The sequence below is a fragment of the Rattus norvegicus genome, chromosome 13, assembly GCF_021556685.1.
Source record: "Rattus norvegicus strain SHRSP/BbbUtx chromosome 13, alternate assembly SHRSP_T2T, whole genome shotgun sequence".
In the NCBI taxonomy this organism is placed as follows: Eukaryota; Metazoa; Chordata; class Mammalia; order Rodentia; family Muridae; genus Rattus; species Rattus norvegicus.
In genome coordinates, this window is record NC_141546.1 from 71,394,518 (window position 1) to 71,406,711 (window position 12,194).

Here is a 12,194-nt window from a genome sequence, read left to right on the forward strand (position 1 = left end):
AAGGGGAAATCTAAACAATGCTTGTCTGGCTGGGGGGGGGGGGGAGGGGTTTAACACTAGATTTAATATAGATTTTCATTTAAAAATGGAAATTCTGGATATCCTAAGAATTCTACTGAGGGAAACTGGCCTTTCTCCGTGTCTGTGGTGGCGTGTGCTGCCGGGCCCTATTTAGGATTTGTAATGCTTCATCTCCAAGAAGCTGCAGGAAAGAAGGTAAGTACTAACCATCACTGAAGACTGGTCCTGTGGAGCCTTGTCTGCAACAGCAACAAGCTATGCGGGCCTTTCAAAAGCTTGTGAGGAAGTCTAAGGCTCTCAGCCACAGGAAGCAGTCCCTGTGGAAGGTTAAGCAGAGATGAAGGATGTAACCTTCTCTCCCTTGACACAGCGGTAGGAATAGAAATGGCATGGACAGCACAGGGGTGTGGTGGAGGGAGGGATTAGCCAGAAAACATGATACAATAATATATTAAAATCTTTTATTTTTTTTTCAGAACTGAAACCCATAGAACACATTAGAAATCTGTTTGGTGTCTTACCAAGTACAACCCCTATCTGCACAACAGCTCCAAGAGGAAACCATAGGCAGATCAAAGGGCAGTGATCCCTCCACCACCCTTCAGACAAATAAATTAGCTTCCCAGTAAGTTACTCCCAGCTTCCCCCAAGAGTTTATGAGGATCACCTTAGGTCCTAAAAACCGTGACAGTAGAGTGACAGCCCCCACTCACCACCCAGACTAGAGAAATAAGGGGAGAAGAGCCAGCCCCCCACAGAGCACACAGTCACCTGGCTTAGCAGGCTGCCCAGGAAAGGCTGGGTGTGCATGCCAACCCTAAGTAGCCGAGTCCTTTCTCAGTGCCAGTGAGTCAGTACTTCCTTGTGTCAACGTAAGAACATTTTCCTTGGTAGAATGCATACACGGCCATATTAACCCAAACCTCCACCTCCTATCCCAAAACCCTGCTCTCAGGGCTCAGGAGAGTGTGACGACAGCAGGTGATCACAAGATAATCAGAGGTATCAGGGAGGGAAGGGGAGGGAGGCTGAAGGAACAGGAAGCAGGGGGGAGAAGACAGTGTGAGAGTTTTAAAGAAAATGTGTTTCTTTGGATGGAGATGCTGTCTCCAGCACTGGGGAAATCGAGAAAGCATCAGGGTCCACTTTGCTGAATAATCTGTAATGAGGTCCTGAATTTCTCTATTTTCTTCTAAAAGTTTAGTCTGACACTTTAACCCTGAGTGCAAACAGGGAGACAAACCTTAAAAAATACCAAACATCTACAGCAAATTAGAGACGACTGTTTTAAAGGTGCTTAGAGCTCTCCCAAAGTACAATGCAGCCTTAGATTAAGTAGAGTTTGAGAATAAAAATTCTATATTCAAATCTCCCCCATTTCCACCTCAGAATACATATATATTTAAGAAGTGGGAGGAAATAGCAATGGATTCGGATTTCTTGGCTTTGTATTGAGTGCATCCATCTATGCAGAGGTTCAGTTGGCTAAACTAATTTAGAGCTGACCGAAATCCCCCAGGGCCTTGATTGTAACAGTCCTAATCCAGTAAACGACCCAAAAAGAGGCTGGAGTTACAATACTTTAAAAAATATATATCTCTTTTTCCCCGACAGAACTTTGTTTCTGTCTATAAATTTGGGGCTGGAAGCATACAGCCGACCTCCTCCTGCCACGCCAAAATTCACTCAAATGTACCTTTCCTAACTTAGTCCAATCCCAGTTAGAACACAACTTTATACTCTAACTGCCGAGCCGCCCTGACTAACTCTGTCCACTGTGGAGCTGAGCACCTTCTAGGGCCATGAGTGGGAAAATGAAGTGTGAGAGGACTTTTCTCTAACTGCTCTGAAGGAACATGAGTGAGTGAGGCTGCTTGTCTGGGCGCACCTCTTCACTGAGGTGCCCGAGGGAACGCTGAGCTGCAGCTTCATCAGCAATGGGGGGAGGGCGCACTGTTGTCCACCCACCCTGCTGGCTCCAGGCAGAAATTGCTAATAACCAGCTAATCTCAAAATTCAACTGTGAATTTTCTTGATGTACACAGCAAGCAGCCTGGAAACTTAATACCTCCTTTTGTTTTTTGGGTTTGGTCCTAGAACTCTGTAGACCAGGCTGGCCTTGAACTCAGAGATCTGCCTGTCTCTGCCTCCTGAATGCTAGGACTAAAGGGGTGTGCCACCACTGCCCGGCTCAATATCTCCTTTGTTAACACTATGTTAGTGTTTTGTGCTAATGTTTGTTTTCTTAAGTTCAATATCCACAATTTAGAAAAAGAAATATGCAGTATTTCTTAACCTACCTCAAAGTGTACATTAAATGTACAAATTTTCCTAATTTCATGCCATTTAAAAGTGGTTACTTGGGGATTTAGCTCAGTGGTAGAGTGCTTGCCTAGCAAGCACAAGGCCCTGGGTTCGGTCCCCAGCTCTGAAAAAAAAGAAAAAAAGAGAAAAAGAAAAAAAAAGAAAAAAGAGAAAAAGAAAAAAAGAAAAAAAGAGAAAAGTGGTTACTTGCCACTAGGTTTTAATGTGAGAAACGGGAAGGGGTAGGGGGATAAACTCAAAAGGGAGTTGCCTCAAGCCAGGCTCTGTGGCTGGCATTAAATGTCAAGCCAGTGTGGAAAGGCTTCTCGTGACATAAGTGCAGAACTGGACAAGATGTCAAGGGAACACAGTCTGAGTGCAGCTACTGTCCCAGACACATTCCCTAGCCATGTGGCAGCTGCTTACCTATCAAATGACAGAGCACAGAACTAACGCTGACCCTGACTCAGAGATGAAGAATTCTACTACACCATGGGCTCGGAACTCCGAATGAAAGTAAATTTGGATTTGGTATGAACCAAAATATTAAGGCTCTTTGTGATCTCCTCAGTTTCAAGGCTCAGAGGCTTAAAATCTTTCACTCTGTTACCTGCAGGGCACACATCACAAGCTTAGTCCAGCCACCAGGACACTTTCTCATAAGAAAGGCACAGACAAGGCCACTAACCTCCTAGGAACAGCACCATTGATCAAATGCCTTACAAGCCATTCACCTCACAGGGTGTGAGCGCACTTCAGACATGAGAGAGCTGGGCATGTAGTTCACACCTATCATCCTAGCATGGGGAAGGCTGAGGCCACGGCACTGCTGCCAGTTCAAAGTGAGCTGGGTTATACAGTTAAGTTCCGGATCAGCACAGGCTACAATAAGAGGCTATAGCCTACCTCAAAATAAACAATGCCATTGAAAGGGGGGAAAAGGTGTGTGTGGGGGGAGGGCAGAGAGCACAGTTTCAATTTGTTTTGCAACTTTGGGCAAAAGGTGGGCATGGGGTAAATTAGTGTCCATGGAGGATCATGCTTGGGTTGTAATAATATTTCCTCTAGAGATGACTGTGGTTAGTGTGAACATAGCCGGGGACGACTGTTTGCTTTGGACATATCTAAGAACCTAAGCCCTAGAGGAAGCTGTTTTCACTAAGTCAATTATCTTCCTGGTTCTATAGAGTGAGCCCCTCCCTCTTCTCTTCCCTGAGATGTCAAATCCATGCTACTCAATAGCCTAGAGTTCCAAGATCTTCCTGCCCTTCCCCATCCTCCAATCTACCCTAAAAACGGGTTTCCCGGAGCAGACTGCTATTCTGTCTGATGCCACTCTGGAGGAACAGTCTGTTTTTCAATCTGACTAGTTCTGGTTTTTTGTTTTTTAAAGACACAGGGACTACAAAGTGTTTTCAGAGAATCCATGGCTGTGAGAAAGGAGAGCAAGGCTAGCCCCAGACACATACTCTGGAACCCATTCCTTAGCCGATATCAACCTGCCAGTCCTCTGGTGTGGGTGGTAACGAAGACTGGGCAGAGTGGCTGTCTGAGTTTGAGAGCTGACCCCGCACAGACGCCCTGCTGATCTGTGGCCTTTAGCTTGCACTGCAGAAAACACCGAGCACTCCCAGGGCCACGTCTTCTATCACCAGCACCTGCTGTGGCCACTTGCAGGCCATCACATGCCATTTGGAATTGATTGTGCTGTTTCTCTATCTTTGTAAAAATCAGTTCCACTTGTTTGAGAGTTACAAGTGGGAGAGAGGCATCCTGTCTTCCACCAGCACAGTATCCATCCCAAACTGGTCGGTACACTGCTTGATGGTGGCCAGGACATTCAGAAGCCGCTGGTCCACAGTGTCCAAGTGTGGATCGGAGAGCACAGGGGCGATGGGGTCATGGGCCATGGCAGATTTTAAGGCAGACTTTAGTACTCCATTCTTTAGATAATTCAGTCTATTCCAAGTTGAAACCCGAATGCTGGAAGAAAAAGTTTTAAAAGAAATTACATAACACCTTAATCTTCAATTCAGCTTGAAGCTTACATGGTAGAAAGGGTTTTGTGTGTCTGTTTCCGTGAATCATCTCTTATTTTAGACTTGCCTCTCTCTCTGTATCAGGAGTAAGACATACAGCCATGGTGTAGATTTGGGTGGGGGTGGGGAGTGATTGGAGATATACATGAAGACATACATATTCATAACACTAAGAGGGAAACCCAAACAATCTAAATGTCTAACTGAGGGATACTTCGGATTATGGAGCAGGAAATAGTCCACAGCCATTAAAAAGGTTTGAAATTGAGTGGCACAGGGAAATGCCTATGATACTATGTTAGTGTTGAGAAGTCAGAGAAAATCTTTTACTCTGTGTCTTGGGGACACCAGAGCGCTGAGACAGCGGGTGAGAGTGAGGTGCGCTGTGCTACGGTTATCCTCAGGTGCTCAGGGGTGACGATAACATCATGATTCAAATGTTTCTGAATTTTACAAATGCTACCATTAATAAAAGAGAAACAGTTACTTTAAGAATATCTGGGTTTTTAGCTCAGTGGTAGAGCACTTGCCTAGCAAGCGCAAAGCCCTGGATTCGGTCCCCAGCTCCAAAAAAAAAAAAAAAAAGAATATCTGGGTTTTTTTGCTGAGCAATGATAGCACTCAACTTTAATCCTAGTACTTGGGAGGCAGAGGCAGTCAGATCTTTGACTACTGAGTAAGTTCCAGTAAGTTCCAGGTCAGACAGGATTACATAGAGAAACCTTGTCCCAAAACTACCCCCCCCACACACACATCTTTAGAGAGATTATCTATCTTCCTAAGGTTAGGTATTCAATCCTGATGAAACTCACTGGGAATTCAGTTGCCATTGTAAGAGTATTACGAGCTGAAGCTCTAAAGGTGTGACCATTGATGAGGGCTCCTGCCATGTGGTAACATAGTAAGGAAGCTCTTTCAGTATGCCGGTATGCTGGAAGCTGGAGCTTCTCAGCTTCTAGAGCTCTGAAGCAATGAATTTCTGTTCTGTATGGTGGTAAGATGGCTTAGCAGGTAAAGGCAGTTGTCCCCTACTAAGCCTGGTGACTGGAGTTTGATCCTGGAGCCCATATAAAGGTGAAGAGAAAAGAGTCAAGTGACTAAGCTGTCCTCTGACTCCACTCATGTTCTGTGGCACACAAGCCCACACCTCCACAACATACAAATACTACTAATAATAAAGTAAATAAATGTAAGGGAAATATCTCTGTGTGTGACTTTCTGTTATAGCGGAATGAAATAGACTAAAGGACGAAGCAGAGAGATTATCGTCTCAGTGGGTATAGTAGGGTGACCGAGTAGAACACGGATGTACTAGAGGTCACTGGGCAGGCAGAAGTGCCTGACTTTGTGAGAAGTCGACTGTTTTACGGCTACTAAAGTAAGGATCAGTGCCTGTGCAGAGCTGAACTGTACTATAAACGCCAGAGGTTTTCCAGTGTAACAGCTGTCAGTTGATGGATTCGACAGCAGTTTCACTCTCCAGTCTATGCTTCTCCAAAATGGACAGAATTCCTTCAAGAATGACTCCTCCTAAGCCTTCTCAGGAGAGGGACAGTGGAGCAGGAAGGCGCTCTGTCATACCTCTGGCTGCAGTGGTGCAGGAGGGAGATCACCAAAGAAGCTCTGTCCCCAGCCACACTCTTGGAAGATGCAGCCCATGTAGCCACAGCCTCATGTGCTGATAATGTCTCTGAGGTGCCTTTCCACACAGGGTCTCAGGTAGCCCAGGACCACGCCGAACTCCTCCACTTCCTATCACCTCCTAAGTGCTGAGGTCACAGCACTCTGTTACTCTCTGGACACAGGGACCAGTATGGCATCTAACCACTCCAGCTCACTCTACAGGCCCTCAAATGCCCTGCAGGTGGCCCAGCGGCTTCCCAGACTCATACTTTCCTCTGCTGATGGCGACACCAGGTGCTGACTGACTTAGCCCACCTGCCCTCAGTTTTCCAGTATCAGGAAGGAGAATTAGGGCTAAGCAGGTAAGTAAATACTACCTTCTAAAGACTCCTGCTTCCTACTGAGAAAGCTGAGTACCACAGCACAGCCATGTAAGCCCAGTACTTGGGAGACTGAGGCAAGAATACTGGGGAGCTGAGGTCAGCCTAGGCTGTATATGAGAGTCTGTGAGAGAAAGAAAGACGAGACAGAGAGAGACAGACAGACACACACGTAGGGGAGTGGGGGAGAGAAGGAAGGAAGGGGTCAGGAGAAGAGCTAGGGAAGGAGGGGAAGGAAGAGAAGGAAAGGGAGGAAAGGGAGGAAGAAAAACAGAGGGATGGATATGGATGGGCTGAACAGATAGTCAGTAAAGGGTTTGCCCTGCAAGCACGACTTGAGTTTGATCCACACAACTCAGGTGAGAAGAATTTGGGTATAGTGGTCCATACTTGTAATCCCAGAGCTGTGCAGACAGAGACAGAGGAACTCCTGGGACTTAATGGCTTGCCAGCTAACCCACCTGTGAGTTCCGGGGCACTAAGGCCTTGTCTTAAAAGGGGAAGAGAAGTGGGCAGTTCCTGAGGATGACTCCCAAGATGTCCTCCAGCCTGCACATGCACACCTGCACACATACAGCAGAAGAGTGTGTGTGTGTGCGCATGTGTGTGCGTGTACGTGCGTGTGTGTCTGTGTGTGTGCGTGTGTATGCGAGCGCGTATGTATGCGTGTGTGTGTGTGTGCGCGTGTGCGTGTGTATGCGTGTGTGTGCGTGTGTGTGTGTGTGTATGGGTGTGTGTGCGTGTATGCGTGTGTGCGTGCGTGCGCGCAGAGGGGAGGGGCTACAGTGTGGATCAGCAATAAAGCACCTGCCTAGGAGGCACAAGGCCTTGAAGTCAGGCCCCGCACTGGAAAAACAGACAGACAAACGGGGGTGGAGGGCAGGGAGGAGGGAAAGGAGGCATAGCCACAGTGTCCTGTTTCCGGGCTAGGCAGCCCTAGAATGTTCCCAGACCTGTTTTCTGGAGCCAAATGACATGAATTTCACTGACTGTTGATGCGTAAACTTCAAAATCAGTCCAGGAGTAGGGGCCTGAAGCAGGAGCTCCTAGGGCCAGGTTTTGGTTCATTTTCTTGACTTTTCTCAATTCCTTTATTCTCTAATATATTTAAATCAGTTATTAAATACTAAGAGAAAGGTATTTTTGGTTTAGATAATTTCAAGCTAAAACATTCAAATTGAAACCCTAAGGTAGACCAGATTAAACAGATTTTTTTAAAAAATCACTATTTTTTTTATTTTTTATTTTTGAGATTGTCTCACTATGTAGTCCTGGCTGTCCCAGAACTCACTGTGTAGACCAGGGTGGCCTCAAACTCACAGAGATCTATTGCTTTTGTCTCCTAGGTGCTAGCTTTGTTAGAGCCCAGCTAGACTGTTTTTAGTGGGTGGGAGAGATAATAAGTTAAACAAACACACATTACTCTAGATACTACACACTTACTGATTGATGCAGGATTCAAATGAATTCTGAGTTTTGGGCGACCTGCGTCTGGGCTTCCCTCACCCCTGTCAGGGTTCACAGGGGTTCTGGGCTAGAAGTAGGAAATGCAACGGGGATGTTTTAAGGTCAGGAGAACTGATGCTCGGGGACTGAACTGAAGGAGGAGTGCAGGCAGACACACACTGTGCATAACTTACATGCAACACTGATAGAGAGGGGCAAGGATGCTTCTCTCATCCAGCGAGGGGTTCCCAAAGCTGAAAATTAAATTAAGACAGGAATTAGGTGCAAGTACTTGCTCCCTTCTCAGCATCAAAGCAAGAGCACAATCTATAAAACACCAACTGTGAGCCTAGATAATTTCATGCTCCAACAGCTCAAATCATTTAAATTAAAAATAAGCTAGGCATGACTAATTAGACACAGCAGAATTAACAGCCTGAATTAACGCATCAAACAGCAATAAACTCAGGCTACAAGGACCCTTTTCCTGCCAAGATGCTGGACCATAACTGTGGGGCCACACGTGAGTCCTCAGTCCAAAGGGACGGCACAAATCCTGAGCCTGTAGAGCATTCTAAAGGTCTGGAAAGACATCCAGGCTCTCTCTGCTAGAGTCCCGAGAGGCAGGTGGCTAATACTTCCAGAGTCACTAAAACCTTATTCCAGCAAGCAAGCCTGCTGGCAGCTTCAAACAGAAAACTGCCCCGGGCTTTCAGAGGCCGGGACGACATAAAAATGGTATTCTGTTAGGGAAGGAATGGCCGCTCTGGGAAACCGCTTACCTTCTGGAACTCCCCTCAATGACTGAAGAGTCACTCTGTCCCGAGGACAGTGCAGAGAAAGCAGCTGCTGTCCTGACTATCTGTGCTGCTCACAAACCTTGTTGCTACTTAATCTCCAACACCAGGCTCGCAGAGCTGAGGCTCTGGAGGTCAGTTCCAGGATAGTTTGATCCCACGTCTCCCACCCCAGCCCCAGGCTCATCCGCTAAGGCACTAGAGGCCAGCCTGGAGCACTACTGAGAGGTGAAGAAGCCTTCGGGAGGTGGGGGCCAGCAGAAAGAAGTCTGAAAACTTCTGGCGTGCATTCTTGATGGGAATTTTGGGACCTGGCCTCTCCATTTCCCAGATGCCAGAAGATTAGCAGCTTTGCTCTTGATGTGTTCCTGGCCATGATGATTCTGTCTCACCACAGGCCCAAGAGCAATAAAGCCAACAAGCTTCTGAAACCATGAGCTGAAATAAGCACTTCATTGCTACGGGCTGTTTTATGTCAGTATTTGTGCCTGACAACTGACTAGCACAGTGTCCTAGAGAATGCCCTCTTTCACACAGACGCTGACAGAAGCCAGTCCTGCTGCTCTGTACCTTTTGGCATTATCCAGAAGAATAAGCATGCTAGCGCCTTCGTCATCTTGAAAGCTTTCATAGTGATGGCGGTCAGCGTTGCCAATCAAGTAATCAAAGACAGCCGTGTCAATGATGTCGAGGAGGCGTGGGCCTGAGTCATAGGGGGATGTTTTCTTCACAGCGTCGCAGTAACTCTCGTCATATTCCCACCTGGAGGCAAGGGGCATCGTAAGGGTTACTGAATGCCAACCACACCTGACTGTACAGCTTCGCTCCTGAGAGCAAGGCCGTGTGTCAACAGTTTGCTTGCCAGACTATGAGCTGTGGGGAGCAACGGTAGAATATGGTTGCCTTGGCCTTTCCTCTTTCATGGTTTGCTTCCTAGCTACCTTGAGGAGAGTAACTTTCCTCCACAGCGTACATGTGTTGTCTTGATACTGTCTGACCATAACTCTCAAAGCAACAGAGCAGACTAAGCTGAGCTGAAACTTCAGAAACTGTGAGCCAAAGAATCCTTCATTTAAAACATTAGGTATTTGTTAGAGACAGAAAACTGTGCAGAAAGCTGGTATCAAACACTGCAGTGACCACCCCTGACAGTGAGGTTCAAGGGCCTTTGGGGTTGGTTTGCAAAATTAGGGAAGTCTAGAAAAGCAAGCTAAGGACAGTAGAGTGCGATGGAGCACAGACTACTGGGAGGATCTGGTGGGGATCAGAGGCTGGCAGGAATACAGAGCAAAAGCTATGCTGAGAGGTTTGAGTTGGGAACAGGGACTACATTAGGAAACAGACAAGAAGCTAAACATGTTACACTCTGAAGAAAATCTATGTTCTGTACATATCCTGAGACTTTGTGGACTAGCTTCTATGGTAGAAGTAATTTAAGGCAGCACTATGGGGATTACTGACTGCTTTTGGCCATATTTACTGTGAGAAGTGGAAGCGGAATGCAGAGCAGAAAGATCTGAAAAACTTGTAGTTGAACCAGGTAAGACGCACATATAAAGTTCAAGGCAAGAGGAGTACAGTTGCTGAAGAGACTAGCGCCATTAGAAAAGCCAAGTGCTTTACACTAAGGCGGTAGGAAAGCCACCTTGAGGCATCTCAGGAACCTGCAAGATCCAGCCCATCCCAGACTAAACTTCTGTGTCCATCCATAACACACTGAAGAGGCCACTGTGGTCCAACAGGGCCTGGATAAGCTCTGAATAGCGCCAGACTTGGCATCATCCGCCTGGTGCGAATGAAGCAGGCAAACGCAATGGAACTGTGAAGCCACTTCCCCTGAGATTCAGGGGTCTTGAGAGGGTACAGACAGGGTTCCTGCCAATAGCCAGGAATGTGGCGCATAGAGCTGTGAGAGTGCAGCTAAAGCTGCAAAGGACAGTCCACAACCTTGAGACACCAGGAATGTGGAACACTTGTCCACTGAGGAAAGCAATGGGCGAACAAAACTATCTCAAGACAGAAGCTCTGTGGGCTTCACTACTGGGACAGGCTGATTGAGACTTTACAGCTCACACTACACCCATGCGAGTCCTTAATTCTGGACATGGAACTAGAAGATTTTTTAAAAAGAATTTATTTTTATTTTGTGGGCATTGGTGTTTTGCCTGCATGTATGTCTGTGTGAGGGTGTCGGATTCCTTGGAACCGGAGTTGCAGATAGTTGTGAGCCACCACATGGATGCTGGGATTGAATCCAGGACCTCTGGGAGAGCAATCGGTGCTCTTACCCGCTGAGCTACCCCCAGTCCCCTGGATTATTTTTATACATTATTATTATTATTGTGTGTACACATACATGGCATGTCAGGGCTGTGGGTGGCATAGCACTCATGTGGGTGTCAGAGGACAATCTGTAGAGCTGGTCTGCTCTCCTGCTTATACAAGCTCTGGAGACTGACTGCTGGGGCTGAGGCTTGGGCGGCAGGTACCTTTACCCAGTGACTCTCAACGGCCTGAGCTGGAGCATTAAATGTCTGTTCTTGCTTTTGTCCAATCCTGGAATGAGAGCGCTTCTCCAGTGCCATTGTATCTTGCAAGCATGTAGCTTGGTTTTGTTTTTCTGTTTTTTTGGTTTTGTTTAATTTTTGTAGGGCTCACAGCTTAAGATCTGCCGTATGTCTCAGAGACTTCAGATACTCTCCTCTCAGCAATATTGGTTCTAATACAGTGGGCACTGACTGTATTAGGCTGACATGAGCCTAAGGGGCCAGCAAAAGATATTTATTCTTTTGTGTGTGTGTGTGTGTGTGTGTGTGTGTGTGTGTGTATACAGTTGCTGGTGGATGCCTGAAGAGGCTATTGGATTCCTGAAGCTGAAATCACAGGTAGTTGTGAGATATGGAAATCCAACTCAGGCCTTTGCAAGATCAGCAGATGCTCTCGACCCCTGAGCCAGCTCCCCAGGCCCCTATGGTTTATTCCCTAAATGTCTGCTAAAGGCCCTGTACCAAAGCCCTGGTTCGGCCTGTGGAACTTCCAGTAGCTATTGCATCTTTAGGGTGTGACAGAGGTTTAGTCACTGGGAATACACCTGGAAGAGGAGAAAAGGGATATTCTGGGGCGTCCCTGCCTGGCCAGTTTGCTCCTGGTCCACTCTCCCTGCCTTTGCTTTCTGGCAGCAACAACATAAGCAGCCGCTGCCATCACAAGCTTCTGCAGTGATGTACTGTGCCACAAAAAGTCCAAAGTAATGTGGACAAAATTCATCTCTCCCCTTTTGTCTTTTAGTTTTCAAGACAGGGTTTCTCTGTGTATCTGTAGCTGTCCTGAAACTCACTCTGCAAACCAGGCTGGCCTCAAATCAGAGATCCACCTGCTTCTACTACCTGAGTGCTGGGATTAAAGGTGTGCACCACCACTGCCCCAGCTTAATTGCTCCTCTTTTTATGATAGCAAGATGACTGACAAACGAGCACTGATGAAAACAGGGCCTTGCCTAGCAGGTGTGCCCCAATCCACAATTCCTCTTACTCTCAGACTGGCTCCTATTGAGGAAAGACAACTGGCTGGGTACAGCAAAGACG

General features: G+C 46.9%; 1 protein-coding gene across 5 annotated transcripts in view; it reads right to left on the minus strand.

Moving 5' to 3' along the window:
* Positions 1–460: 460 nt before the first annotated feature.
* Fam20b (FAM20B, glycosaminoglycan xylosylkinase) overlaps positions 461–12,194 on the minus strand; it is a 37,776-nt gene continuing 26,042 nt past the window's right edge. For 3 of the 5 annotated variants that reach the window (XM_087580869.1, XM_087580867.1, XM_087580868.1), the window contains 3 exons: positions 9,181–9,372; positions 8,008–8,067; positions 469–4,308 (listed from right to left, as the gene is read on the minus strand). In XM_087580869.1, coding sequence (XP_087436995.1) covers positions 4,077–4,308; positions 8,008–8,067; positions 9,181–9,372 — 484 coding nt within the window. In that variant the 3' untranslated portion in view covers positions 469–4,076. 5 annotated transcript variants of the gene reach the window in all.